The sequence below is a fragment of the Strongylocentrotus purpuratus genome, unplaced genomic scaffold (assembly GCF_000002235.5).
Source record: "Strongylocentrotus purpuratus isolate Spur 01 unplaced genomic scaffold, Spur_5.0 spur5_scaffold_10, whole genome shotgun sequence".
Taxonomy (NCBI): domain Eukaryota; kingdom Metazoa; phylum Echinodermata; class Echinoidea; order Camarodonta; family Strongylocentrotidae; genus Strongylocentrotus; species Strongylocentrotus purpuratus.
The window spans coordinates 12,930,115-12,945,297 of NW_022145595.1; the positions used below are offsets into that span (position 1 = coordinate 12,930,115).

At 37.9% G+C, this 15,183-nt stretch overlaps 1 protein-coding gene across 1 annotated transcript; it reads left to right on the top strand.

The window, feature by feature from the left end:
• The first annotated feature begins 1,986 nt into the window (after positions 1-1,986).
• LOC100889513 (monocarboxylate transporter 13) lies at positions 1,987-10,826 on the top strand. The gene is made up of 4 exons (XM_003728276.3): positions 1,987-2,391; positions 7,485-7,625; positions 8,785-9,621; positions 10,403-10,826. Exons 1-4 carry the CDS (start codon positions 2,193-2,195, stop codon positions 10,681-10,683), a joined length of 1,458 nt encoding a protein of 485 aa, XP_003728324.1. The 5' UTR covers positions 1,987-2,192; the 3' UTR covers positions 10,684-10,826.
• Positions 10,827-15,183: the final 4,357 nt, after the last annotated feature.

The window sequence follows — 15,183 nt, forward strand, 5'->3', positions numbered from 1 at the left end:
TTGACCCATTGAGTACCAGGAGTTGGCAAAAAGTCTAAAAAATTCACAAATATTGGCACAGGATTGACAAATCGGTGGTAATCTTCGCAAAACTGCCGCTAACATGTGTTTACAGTTGCTAATAGTTGCCAACTGCCTTTCGCAAACAGTTTCGCAAACATTCCCTCAAATGTTGGTAATTGTCGCTAAACATCGCTAAATGTCGCAAAGGCGAATCCTGATTTTTGCAAACATTCGTCAGAAAAGTTGGCGAATCTAAATTCGCAACGTTCGTAAGCATTCACCGCTCAGTGCGATACGGGGGGGGGGGGTGGGGGGGATACTCACATAATTCAGACATACGGAGATGGCCTCCCTAATGAGTAAACTTTTCACAAAATATCCCTAAATATGGGTCCTATTTTTAACAAAAATACCCTTTAAAATGGGTCCTTTTTTTCAAAATTTCAAAATTTCAAAATTTATAAGAAATGGCACGATGCTTGTAGATAATGTTAACACAAACATCGTAGCCCGTACCCTCCTACGATGCGCAAAAAAATCGTAGACCAATTATCGCACGGTGCCCGAAGTAAATGTAAACTACCCATAAGTTGGTGCTGTTCTGGTGTGAAGGTTTCGCATACCAGTAAATAAAATTAATAATTAAAATAAAACTATATTTTAGTACATTATGCACATATTTTTTAATAAATGAGTAACAATTTTACCCTATTATATATGTTACATTTAAAAAGTCTTTCCAATTAAGTCTGGGGCATGATACATGTACAACTCTACCTGGTAGTTTGGTACGTCACATTTAAAGGCATTACATCATGCTAAAGGCATAACATCATGCTAAAGGCATTTATACATCAGGCCAAGAAATCTCCATTTATAAATCTCTTGTACACTTTCGTAAGATTTATTGTACACTGTTGCTCATGATATGAAATTTGATAAGGCTAACCGTGTTGGTGAATTTGACCACCAGTCAAAAGTGTGTTGACCTTTCAACGTTTTTTACCATAGCGCCCTCATTTAAGGTCGGAGGTATAACAAACTATACATTTTTGGAATTATCATGGCCAGACGAGTAATTGGATATGCATATCGACATGATTGGAATATATTTGGATTTCTACCCCTGTTTGACCTTTGTTGACCCCTCACGAAAATGTCTGGGATTTTCAATGGGGCAGCCCAAGTCAAAATTGTTCGGTATTCATCAGGGAACACAAAAACACTTTCAAACCTTTGTTCACAGAGATTGGTCACGGGACCTACAAGTTGGTCTCCTACTATAAACACCTGAAACACAGATAAACTGTGTCTTCTATAAAAAAAGTAAAAAATATTAAAAAAACACCCCTTTTTTGCCAGGGGGGGGGGGGGGGAGGGCAGTGTTTGAACACCTAATACCCCCACCCCCTCCTCTATTTTGGAAGACGCTCCGCCGCCCTTGCATTATGCTAACTTGGTGGTGATGCAGATTTTGTTCCTGTACTGGAACTGGGACAAAGTTTATTATTAATATTATAAAGAACTATATCATGATTATTCTATTCATCGTAACAAACCAACGAATGGAAAGAAGAAAACAAATTAAACGTCTTGATAAAGACTATAGCCTTAATTTTCTTTACCACGATATTTACTCTTTGGCTATTTATCTAGGCAACAACATCACGCATGTCTAGGTCACACACAGGAGAATCGCGAAAGAATATATTTGGCCTTTCCCCTCAATGTTTGTGTCAGCCGTGCCCTTTCGGCCCACATCTCGCTGCTAGCCAGAAGGTACATGTGATAAAGTACTTCATGTACATGTAGCATTGGATGTCCACTCCGCGGTTCTGCCATCAATGCACGTAGCGTAAATAGCCTGTACGTGGGCATTGTACCCGTAGGATGGTGTAGCATGTTTTTCACGACGCTGCGCGATTCACATGATTGCACATATATTCATATATATATATATATATTATATGTCATATTCTCGAGTTGAAACTCAGTAGTCGCAGCAGAGAACTGACAGTGAGTAAAATGATGCAACGTCTTACTGAGATAGAATGGACAAGCTTGACGCAGTACTATACGCTACTAATACCCACCTCTTATCTTCGGGAGCATGCATGTTACTTGTAAGCTTTACTTCATCGTGGAGAGTTTGAAGCATCTCTATAAGTGTCGTTACTTATGATAAAACAATGACGAACAAGTCCGACTCGGTGGATGGAGGCTGGGCCTGGTGTGTTCTTCTTGCAACTTTCACAAATCAGCTACTCTATGCTGGAGCTGTCCCTTTAGTTGGGATATACTTGGTTGAATGGCAGGAATATTTTGGAGTTGGAGCAGGGTCTTTATCTTTCATTGCCACTGAACTTACCTTGGGTTTACCTGCCATTGGTAATTATTATTAGTCCTCTTTCCTCAATGAGTATTAATATATTCATGTAAAACTGAAACTTATCTATTTAAAGATGTGATCATGTACTTCAAGCAAGATCTTAGTGAATTTACATAAACGCTTCTTTCAGATCCAACTCACCACGCTATGAACAAATGGATATCGCCAATGAGAATGTATTTGACTTGCACTAGCTTTCTATCATTTTAGTAATAAATCGAAGTTTGGCTTTTGGAATTAGATATTATATTATAGTATTTCAAGGTCCATAACCGATTTCCACACATAAGTTGCGATGTTTATTGGGGAACAAAAACATAAATTGAAATTGCATCTTGGATGGCGGTCTTGCAAACTTTCGTGTTAATCAGGCCAAATACCTTAAATATATATATATACACCTGTATAATATAAATATATATATGTACAGTGCGTATACAAAAAGGTACACAACTGTGGTAGCTTAATAGTTATAACCTTTGTGACCTTGAATCATATTTTATTGTAAAGAAAATCCAATACCCTATATTGTCATTATTGTGCTGCCAACTTATCAAGGATGACTTAACAGCAGGCTTTTCAGAAAGTATTGTCAAAATCCTCCTCGGCTTAACTGCAGAATACTCCGCAGTGCCCGCACATTTGAGCCGCAAATAAGAAGAGTCTAGCTAGCTAGCTAAACCTGTGCATGCTCACATTCTTACCGTTAGGGTTAGTGATAGGGTTATAATAATCATGCAAACCCATTTCAACACCCCATCGTTTGCTCAATCGGTAAGGACAGTGTACGTTTGAGTGTGGGTTCGAATCCCAAGATTTATTCAGTTCTGATTTGTTTTCCTTTTTAAATAATATTGAGGCAAAGCGATGAATGATCAAAGTGTAATTGTTTGTGACCTCTTTCAAAGCTGTTAATGACGTGTAATAAATAATAATAATAATATTTAATTTTGATATAGCGCTTAATACAAATGTCTCTAAGCGCTTTACAAATATATTATTACCCCGGTCATTAGATTCAGTGCTTACCCGCACACAATGTGTGCACAATCTCCACTCCCTGGGGAGCATTCCAGCCAGGCATCACACATATCAGCCAACCTAGCTAGCTGGACTCTTCTTGATTGGTGACTCCAATGTGCGGGGTCGTCTGCAATTGTTCCATTCCAATTGGTCCACCTGTACCAAGTTTTGGCTGAAGCAATGAATGTGGGTCACAAACCATTGTGTGTGTGTTATCGCATTCCGAAACAATTGCTCATTTAATTATTTATATTGACCTTTATGGGCACTTCATACTCACGAAAATGCTTATCACAAGCAAAATTTATGATATTCTTTTCGTTATGATGATTACAATCTTGACTTCATTAGCATCCCTTGTTTAATGTCACGTTCTCATGTCGTGATACCAAATCAATAAATTTTATTTGGGATGTTATCTTTTTACATGAAAGTCCGCTGTCAATTTCTTTGATATTTATCATCATATGTGTCCTTTCCCGGGGGGGGGGGGGGGCGGTACTCACATATTAAATGGACTTTGTAACATTGTTCAGATGAGAGATAGTGGTGCTAAGGTAATGACTTCAATGCTAGATGTACAATTAAAGGTAATCTGAAAAATTGAGTGCAAACGGATCATTATTCATGGTACAAATTGGGAAAAACTGATCTGATCGATTCCTTAATTCTCCCAACTGTTTTACTACAATTTAATTACATTTTAGGTGAATGGAAATCTCACAAAGCAATAAAATGGCTCTACATTCCATTCCAGACATTTAAGTGTTGACAGATTTTTTATAGCCTGTTTTATGTCTTTTTTCATGGAAATACGGTTGGGAAAATTCAAAAATGGTTGGGAGAATTTACTATCAATCACTGTTAGAGAGTGTCGTACATCGACGCCTTCAAGGAAAACCATAGATATCTTCGCGGTTTGAGAATTTTCAGGATTTTTTGCATGTCAGAGGTTAAGTACAGTAGAAGGAATATAGTAAGTAACATTTTATACAAAAATCAAGCAATTTTTTCATCAACCTTCAACAATAATGGGTCACTTTTTCACAAAAAAATCCCTGAACTTGGGTCCCACTTTTAACAAAAATACCATTTAAAATGGGTTCGTTTTTTCAAAATTGTCAGGTGTTTGCATAGCATGGTATTGCATGGCAAACACCCGAGAAAAAAACCTAACATTGTAAAAAAATTGTTCTTTTTTCCGAGAAAAAGCCCCAAAATGAACCTTAATATTGAATAGGGGTTTCAAAGCTTGAGCGGAACAACCCCGTCCAAACCAAATCTGAGTATCCCCCGGGGTCTTTCTTGCATTTGGATTCTGAGTTTTCATTCGTTATTCGAGATAAACACCTTCTGCTCCTGACGCGTGTAAAATGGCGCAGTAGACAAGTGAGAAGAAAAAACTTAGATATTATAAAACAAGAAGTTAGTAGACTGTCTAAAATAAGTAAAGGTTATGCTGTTGATTGAAACAACGTTCTGTCAAAGCCTAGATACATTTCACCATTATAAACGATGAAGCAGGAGGCATAATTTAACATTGAACAAAATTTAAGACCAAAGAAGCACATGCATATGACCTGACCCACATCGGTTCCATAAGCCCAAACTTGGAAAAAGGCGATTTTGACAACACTTTTTAACGATCCCGGTGCTCAGTCACCAGTGGCAGAAATAGTATGAAGAGGGTAGCATTGGACACACACACAAAGGTTTGTCTTCGTCATGAAATCAATTCCAAAGACAAATTGGTTATGACTTTTCAATTAGAAGCTACGAAAGTTGGGTACACCTTTTTGGTACGCACTGTATATATTAATCGAAGAAGGTCAAAGTACCAGCTCGCTTGTTGAGCAAATATTATATTTTAACAAAGGAAATCACTATTGATTGATACAAGTCTTACAAGATCAACATTGGGAAGCAAGATTTTGATTAGAACTAGGAGAACCTCAAACACGTAACGATGGTCATTTCAGAATCTATCATGCGCAAGAGATAAAACCTTCATTTCAATTCATTCATTCATTCTCATTTCATTTTTGTATATATATGCATTTCCAACAAAACACATTAATGCAAATATCACAATAAATACTAGGCTATGCACAAATGATGAAAAAAAGAGTATAAAAACGAATTAAACTTGATCTATAGTCTGTAGAGATGGAGAGGTTCGCTAAAATGCAGAGCTTGTAAGTTGTGGAATCTCAGATAAAAACAGCTAAGAAAGCTTAAAGAGAAGGTTAAACTCTGGGGAGAGATAACAAATAAGCTGTGAGCTTTTTCATTTTCATCTGAGAAAAGTTGTTCCTGAAAAGCATGGCCATTTAAATGCCTTCATACTAAACATATCATATGTATCATCTTAAAAATATGGACCACATTATTGTGCCACATGTTTGTGAAGTCCCATATACATATTTCTGTGTACAGTGCATTCGATTTTTACTAAGACTGGGTCAAATATCATATCATTTTGATGATTCAAAAATCTCGCCGTATACACCAATCCTTATGTCGCTCTATGATCACCCTTTTCCGATCGCTTCCACGCCGTTTCTTTCACAATGCAATCGCATGACCAGAACTCAACTTTATAAAACAAACAAAAGAATGATAGTGGCAAACAGAAACAACAGAATCTGGAAACATCGTAAGGCACACAATAAATTGACGAAGAAAGAATAAATTGAGTGAAGTGGGGAAAGGGGGGGGGGGGTGTGGAATGAAATATGGACTGCATATCGTGGCGGGAAACGGGGTTTCAAATAAAATGAAATGCACAAATCTTTGTTAAGTGCCATATTACAAAATATTGCATTCATCTGCTATGAATAACTGTATTTCAATAGTCAGAATGCGTACTGCATACATTAATTGTTGCTAGGTAGGACACACATTATGGTGGTGCCGCTTTTCCTAGCTAACAACACGAAAATGGCCGATTAGAATCAAAGTTGTCTGAGACTCTGTTGAACCATGGACCTATTACGGATGGACATTCATCGTTTTCTTAACGAATTCATTGTGATTGTCTCCATCAATGTCGTCTCAATAACATTCCGTACATATTCCTTCACTTTGATCTCATGATGGTCACCGCCAAAAAGCCGGGACAGAATCAAGATAGTGATTTTACACATGGTAATCTACATGCGCAGAAGATAATAACTCGCCTAAATCATGGAAAAATAGATGTGCAGTCCTGGCTTATAAACGGAAATTGATGTTCCGTGTACTGTACATGTATCTCATTTTGAAAAACATATTAATATTACCAGATAGAGGTTATTTTTGGATTTTGGGGTTGTGATTTAAAATTCCCCTATTTCCTCATAATATTCCAGAGTTACAACGCACAGGGCTGATACAGAGCATGGCCTTCTAATTGTTTTGTAAGGTCATAGGTGTGTGCAAAAGTTTGCGAATCAGTAATAATACATTTCATATCACCAAAATCGTCTGCTTTTCAACTTTGCTGCTCCCCATTGGGGATACTTTTATTTAAGACACACTCTTACAGAGCACACCATCCAAACAAAACCCAAGAGGGGGAAACTGCTCCTTTGTCAATGACCGAAATTGCTTACGCAGTCGTTATTGTTTAAACAGCTGAATGTTCTCATTAAGATGCACATAATCAGAAGACGGCGACTATCATTGGATCAAAGAAAGAATCACGTTGAATGTCCATCCGTAATAGGTCCATGGTTGAACAGTGTATTCGTAGTCTGTGGCTAAACCAACACTAAATATGACCCTTTGTGTTTAGGGTTAGTGTGTTTGAATTTTAGGATTTAGGTTAGGGGTTACATTTAGGGTTAGAATTAGGTTTAGTTTTGATCAGAAGAATTGGATACAGACCCAATAGATCGTAAGATCTGAAGGATGTAGGAATTAAGAGATAGAACCTTGGTATTACCTCGTAAGATGTAAGAATCAAATAGCGGAATGCCTGGTAGTGAATGATTTACAAGAGGGCATCACAATCACACACTCTTTCCCAAAGATGAATTGCCATTATCGTATTTTGTACTATGAATACACAATTCTATTTCCCTCGCAGGTTTCCTCGTAGGGGCGTTATGTCAACGCTTTGGATGCCGTCTTGTGATGATAATTGGTGGTGTTATTGGTATGATTTCTACTTTCTTTGCTTCATTCTCAACACAACTCTGGCATCTCCACATTTATAGCACACTCGCAGGTAAATAATCTACAAATTACAAACTCTTGTAATTTATTCAAACGCATCCGTGAGTTCTAAAGCGTAACATTAGGATGTATAACACTCCACTTGGCTTTGAAGTTCCATGCTCCGAGCTGCGCTTCCACTGCGGGGAATTTCGGAGACCAGGCACCGGTTTCAAATTTATTACAACATATTAAATTACCGGGAAAATGTCAGTGTAAATTATAAACTTTATAATGTATTGGCATCAAACGATTTAAAAAAAAAAAATAGTACTCCGCCCTTCCTATAATTTGTGTGCCAGAGTTGGTATAAGAAAAGTTAGATCCTGACAAAAACTCAATATTTTAAGATAATGCGCTAATTCGTGCTTGTTTTATTGTCCCATTATTTAATTCATGAGTTACAATGTTCAATAACTTTAAGTTTGCTAATGCGTGTTTTCGCGTGTTTTTCGTATTTTTGCAGTTGAAAAAATGATGAAATTACACAAATTTGTGTTCGCTTGTTCTACTCGTCACACAATCAACAATTGAGAGGTAATCATTTAGAGGGACAGCGAACAGTTGCCGGGATACTATTTTCTGATGTAGGAATTTTAAATCCTGAATTTTCATGCGCTCTTTTAATATCTCACCACCTTGTCAACAGTTGCAGATTAGCGCATAACTTTTTCGGCGGCTTGGAGCATGGGGTCAAAGGAAAGCGGCGTGATAACACTCCTTTCTTTCACCTTCACGGTGGAGCGTAGGGACAATGCGAACGCCTATAGCGACAAACCGCTAATTGGGGTGGTATTGGAATATCGCTATTGGTCACGGGACGAAGAGACATGTAGACGAGATGCCACAGTCCCAGTAGGAGGAGAAGGCAAGTTAAGTCATGATCATCAAATAAACTTCCCAAAACAACGAGAACAATTAAGGTCCCGAAAAATTAATCAATTTTTTGTATAAGTCTATTCAGGAGCGAATTTGTTGAGTATCCGTATTTCTCTCTAAAAAGAAGTTAATATTGAGAGAAAAATTGTCGTTTTGGGGGTCAGTTTAAAAAAAATGTTTACTGAACGTACAAATTTGAATGAATTCTTCCCTCTTTATTGTATATCACGTCTGAGATAAAGACAATATAAGCCTTAATAATTTGATCTTTGTTCTTGGATTTTTTTATATAGGTGTGTTTTACGGCGCCGCATACTTTCCCAGTGCAATCGTGATACGTTTTTATTTCAAGAAACGGCTTGGATTTGCTAATGGGATAACATATGCTGGTATGGGAGCTGGTTTCTTTGTGATGTCTCCCTTGCTAGAGACACTTTGCTCGGAGTATGGATGGAAAGGTGCATTGATGATTCAGTCTGCTATCAATGCAAATTTCATTGCCCTTGGAGTGATCTTACGACGGACTAACATGGAGCAGACGATCATGATTGCATACAGATCAAAGCCGTTAACAGCCAGTCATCAGGTCTCGGATGCCAATGACTTGTCAAGGGCCGAGTCATTGTGCAAAAGGATCTTACGAAATATCGACGAGACCTTTGCCATCTCTCATCTGGTGAAGAATCCTTTTTTCATTACCTTATGTCTGGTGTCAATCCTATCTTTCGCCAGCCACATATCTGTGCTAATCTATACAGCACCGAAGCTGGTTGTGGACCTTGGCCTCTCAAAGACCACGGCCAGTCTAGTGATGTCGGTATACGGAATCACCAGTCTTCTTGCGAGAGTTTTCCACGGGTTTCTTCTTGATCTTAAATGGATCAGCACCACCAACCTGTACATTTTATCGCTGTTCATAGCGGGGATCCAACCATTGTTCAACCCACTGGTCACCTCGACTGCGGGACAGTTTGCGTTGATAGTCGTCTACGGTATCGGTGCCGGAATCATGATACCCATGACGATGCTAGTCTGTAGAAAGTACGTTGCGATTAGCATTGTTTCCAGTGCCATAGGACTGCTTATAACAGTAGGAGGAGTAGGAAATATTCTTGGCACACAGTTAATGGGTACGTATCATGCTCCTGGGGTGTGTTTCACAAAGACTAAGGTCGACTTCAAGTTGGACTTAACTGTATAGCAGACATTTCATACCACTCGTTGTTGTCACCATCGGTCTCTCAATTATGATATTTAGATTTAAAAAATTACTTCAATAATGAACTATCAAAAAAGGTAAATTATCTAGATATGTGACCACAATTCGTACGTCCCTTGAGAAACCAATGCCAGGAATGGTTAGAAGAACTTGTGGCATGGACAGCCTGCCATAGTTAAGTCCAACTTAAGGTCGATCTTATTCTTTGTGAAACACTCCCCAGGTGAGGTGGTCCGACATTTACTCCTGCGACAATAATTGATCATGGCTTTATTCCGTCAAAGGTATAGGGTCAGGGTCAGGGTTGGGGTTGTGTAGAGGGTTGGGTCCAGGATTGAAGATAGGCATTTTGTTTGTATAAGGAACTTGACACGGAGCACCTGTCTCAGGAGCAAGTTTCCTACAGCCCACTTGGTGATTTATCCCAACCGAACCAACCAGACATCAGCACTAACTAATGACGTCGTGTTCCAATTGGTAACATGATTGCCAATTTCACAGTTTCGTAAGGAAAATTAGCATGCTTAAGTGTAAAGGGTGGATCCATATTTAACATGACTGGAACAACTGGTAAAGAATACACCCACAACAAAACAAAAACAATTTAGAGAGTAGTACTAAAATAGATAAGCATCCTCTTAGCGAAGTATAGTATGATTATGTTCTTGCCCCTTTTTCTCTTACAATTACAGGACAATTGTCTGATGCCACAGGTTCTTATGCAGTTCCGTTTTACGTGAGTGGTTCTTTCTATTGGTTGTCGGCCATAGCAATGGCGTTGATCACCAAGTGTAAACGATTCGAAAGCGGCAATCAGCTTGATATAGCCGAAGCTATTCCGGACGTAGCTGCAACACAGACTGACCTTGATGATATCCCTGAAGACACCTCGAAGGCCACGACCGGTACAGGTTATCATCAAATTCCTGGAGATATACAGGAAGGATCGGATAATTGGGAATCCGCGGTGTAGAGCACATTGTATCATAAGGAGTTATTTTAGTATGTTGTTGTACATGTAGGCCTATATGCTATATACATTTACTACCACAGGACTACATGCTTTTGAAAGACTGACATCGATCTACATTTGCCACACTCAACCCAGGTTATGAAAATGGGAACCTGGCAGGAATTAATTCCTTGAAATGCAAAAGCGCCGCAGTGGCTGCCTTGCTAAAGCCAGGGTAATAATCGGGGCAGCGCCAGGAGCGTCACAACGTGACGGACATGTGCGCTATATAAGAAGCCATCCTTATTATTATCTTTATTATTATTATTATTTTTATTATTATTATTATTATTATTATTATATATATATATATTCTCTGAAATATATTTTCATAACACTTTACTTGGTTAAAGGACCAATATTGACAGTACTCAATTGATCATTGTGCAGTGTTGTAATTATCAGTATTGTTATCGATTTGGGGAAAACATTACTTAGAATATCTCGATTTTAAATAATGACAAGTGTTTCACACATTGATCTTGCTTTGCTCATAATTTGTAATCACGCTGCAAACAGAAAAGTTAACATTCAACCAAAGACAGATAATAGATTTACTTTTATATTATTACATGTGTTGATGAATATCTCTGATCTGTGTAATTGAAAGTATAGGTATTTTCATCGCTATGATATGGCTAATTCAGATCTGAAGTGGTAAGCCGTGGCGTTTTTTTAACACTGTGTACAATGTCTACAAAGAAAGTTGACTTTTCGAGTACATGTAGTAGTTGCGATAATTCAAGTCCCTTTCACATCGGATCTGCCTAGAGTTGCGTAGTGTGGCGTATGAAATTACGCTGCGCATTCATGAAAAAAATGTTGCTTCGGCGTAAGGGTTGCGTAGGTTTGCTTAGGCCTGGCGTAAAGGATCTAGGACGCCTTTATACCCTTTACTGCTTCGTCGGACTGGCGTAGGGTAGCATACCATTGCGTAGGCAAGGCGTAGAGTACGTGTTGCGTAATTATGTGTAGACTTGCTAAAAATGCGTACTTCTGCGTCTAATTTTTACGTTGAAATTACACGAAAATAATTTAAAATGTTTAATTTTTTGCGTCCATCTCGCGTACTCTTTGCGTCACTCAGCGTATATTAATTAAGCCAGCGTAGGGCAACGTACTCTCTGCGTTGGACAGCGTAGACACGGCGTTGTTAGCACGCAACACTACGCAACTCTACGTAAGGCCCGGTGTGAAAGAGGCTTTAGCTTTGATTAACCTATATACATTACAGTTTTTTCTTTTGTAACTCTATAACGGCTACAAGCAACTCAGGATATTTAACTAGATGTGTTTAATCGTATCAATTATATGATCTCTTGTTTCAATCCCCATTTGAAAATAATGTCAAATATTGTCATCGTTTAATGTTATATTTATCTGACAAATTTATTTTCGCCCCACCCCTCCCCCCCCCCCGAAAATAAAAAATTGTGAGTGAAGTGAACTTTAACTCATTTACAGTGCTAATGTCATCATTAAACCTGATCACAGGATACATTAAGGCTTTTAACGCATTACAATATTTCTAGCATCGTGATGAGCGCTGTACAAAGGAAATCGTTTATTTCTGGTTGATCTCTAAGACAACAACAATCGTTAAAATCGGCAACTCACGAGCAGACTACATGTAATATAGGCAACTCGGTGAAAGGTCATTTTAGGTGAGCAAGGCAAATGCGCAACCATAATTTGTACACGGCCCTATTGTATCGAGCATTGAAATCGTGTTCATAAATACGAAATATGCCACAGGAACCTATATTATACAAGCCCTGCGTTTTAATAGGTTCCTCACATTCTACTTTATCTATTATATGAATTGAGAATCATTGACATGTGGTAATTTATACTACAACTGTAATGTATAATTTAGTATATCAAGTTGATATTTTTCTCAAAGTTTTGCGATCGTGTACAAATATCATTTTCTCAGACAAAATTATAGCTGTGCATTTGCCTTGCTCACCCCAAATGACCTTTGACCGAGTTGCCTAGATACGTTTCTAGCTGGCGTAAGGTCATATTTCACATTCACAACCAGTTTAATCTTGATTCTCGAACTTATCGGCCCAGTGCGTGTTGTATATGGGATGTTTGCAGAGCGAAATGTCCCGACACTAGTCATGCTGTACAATTCTATTCAGAAAAGCAGGAGTGTTTGCCGAAATCGTGACCATGTTTACCAATCTACAAATAACCTCTAGCCTACTTTCTAAGCAAAGTTGTTTCCTGTGAGCCTCATAGCAGCACAATACATTCAACGGTTATGCGGTAACGTGACTTGGCGAAATGAACTTGTACAGCTATAAATCACAACGTAGTTTTTCTGTGAACAGGTTTTTGAGCAAAGGAATGCAGATACAGACCATGGTATGAGAGTTATATTTGGTCCCTCGGGCCAAACAAAAAAGGTTTAGTCCAAGAATAATTTGCTGTGAATAAAGCAAAAACATCAAACTAACATATCAAAAATGTTTGAGGAATATGGAACAATTGATAAAAAAGCTAATGCATATTATTTTTTTAATGACATTAAAAACCATGGAAAACAACTGTCAAAATCACTTTACAATTTGGCGACTTGGTTGTGAGTTTGTAAAGTCACTCCCTCATTATGTATATTTATTAGTTGCTTTGTCTGTTTGTTCTTATACCAGTCTTTACCTTTTGTTAATGTTTATCTCGAAGTGCATGTGCCTTTCCATAATCTTTCATGAACTTTAAAAATCTAAGACTATTTACTTCTGAAATAGTTTAAATAAAAACAACTTTTTTCATAATTTTAATAGGAAAAAAAGAAGAGTGGTTTAAGCTACATGGAAATCAGATTCTTTGATAAATTGGAAATTATTTCATATAAACACAACAATTACTGAGGGAATGACTACGCCAGGAATATTTCACATCAACTTCTAGGGCACGACGAGGGTAAACTCGCATCCTTCCTACACATAAAACAGCTAAAATTGAGGATCATTGTTATTTGGGATGGTGGGCAGCTAGTACCATCCTATGGACTTTGGAATGTCTTTCGTGTCTGTTTGTGACCATGTCGTATGTTAGAAAGATAGTGTATGGAGAAAGAGCGAGAGAGAAAAAAGAGAAAAAGAAAGAGAGAGAGAGAGAAAGAGAGAGAGAAAAAAAAGAGAAAAAGAAAGAAAGAGAGAAAGAAAAAAAGAGAAAAAGAGAGAAAGAAGAAAAGAGAGAGGGAAAGAAAGAAAGAAAAGAAAGAGAGAAGAAGAGAAAGTAATAGGGGACAGGGGCTGCGATCCCGGGGGGACGGGGGGGGGGTACACGTCCCCTCTCAATTTTTTCAGGGAGGGGGGATCAGCCCCCCCCCCCCCGAAATTTTGAAAAAGTGCACACACAAAATGTAAAGCAAATAATGACTAAAGACTGCACACACTTTCAGGCTCTGGAGGGCCCAAAAGTGCAGCGTTTCAGAATTGGTTTGGACGGGGGTTTGCCCCTCAAGCCTCGAAACCCCTACCCTTTTTTAAGGGTCATTTTGGGGAATTTTCTTGAAATAAGGCCCATCTTTCATAATTTAAGGGTGTTTTGGGGGTGTTTGCCATGCAAACACCCAAAAATTTGGGAAATTGGGGAAATTTTGAAAAAAACAGACCAATTTTTAATGGTATTTTTGTTAAAAATGGGACCGATGTTTAGGGATTTTTTGTCAAAAAGTGACCCAATAGAGCGGCACACCCCCGTTTGTCTTGTGAGTACCCCTCTCTGAATAATATCCTTCAAAATATAGGATGTGAAGGAATTCCTAAATGCAAATACGATGATACGAATGAATCTTTTGAAAATTGGCAATGAACTGTATGTACTCTGAAACATTTTCCTTATTGGGAACAAGAAGATATCTTTCCCGTAGAAACTTTTCTTGGATATTCTCATCTTTCGAATATTATACAAGATTCTAATTCGAATGAAGATAATAGATACAATATACTTTGTGATTTTCCAAAGGAAAAGGGCATTAAATTAGCACACCTTAACATCAGGTACATTTTTATCCGTCCTTGAAGGGAATATTGAGAAAGTAATGTCATCGTCAAATGATATTGTTGTGCTGGGTGATTTCAACTGTAATATGAGAAATGATAATACATTGTCTAAAAATATTAAGGATATTTGTCGTATTTGTCAGCTTAATCAGTTAATCAATGAGCCTACACGAGTTACACCTCATAGTAGTACACTCATTGATTTAATACTTACCTCGAATTCTATTGCTAACTTGAGGTCCGGTGAATTGCCCATTGGTTTTAGCGATCACTGTTTAATATTTTAGTAGTAAAAGGCAAAAATCCAATGCTTCATTCAAAAATATATGTAAATTTAGATCTTTTCGGAATTTTAACGAAAGTGAATTTCAAGAAGACTTGAGAAATCAAAATTGGGCTGAGTTTAATGAAGAAAATGTTAGAGTTGATAAAATGTGGTCTA

Coding starts and splice junctions, on each gene's coding strand:
- LOC100889513 (XM_003728276.3), top strand. CDS start 2,193: ATGACGAACAAGTCCGACTCGGTGGATGGAGGCTGGGCCTGGTGTGTT. Junction 7,626..8,784: donor CATTTATAGCACACTCGCAG/GTAAATAATCTA, acceptor TTTTTTATATAG/GTGTGTTTTACGGCGCCGCA. Junction 9,622..10,402: donor TCTTGGCACACAGTTAATGG/GTACGTATCATG, acceptor TTACAATTACAG/GACAATTGTCTGATGCCACA.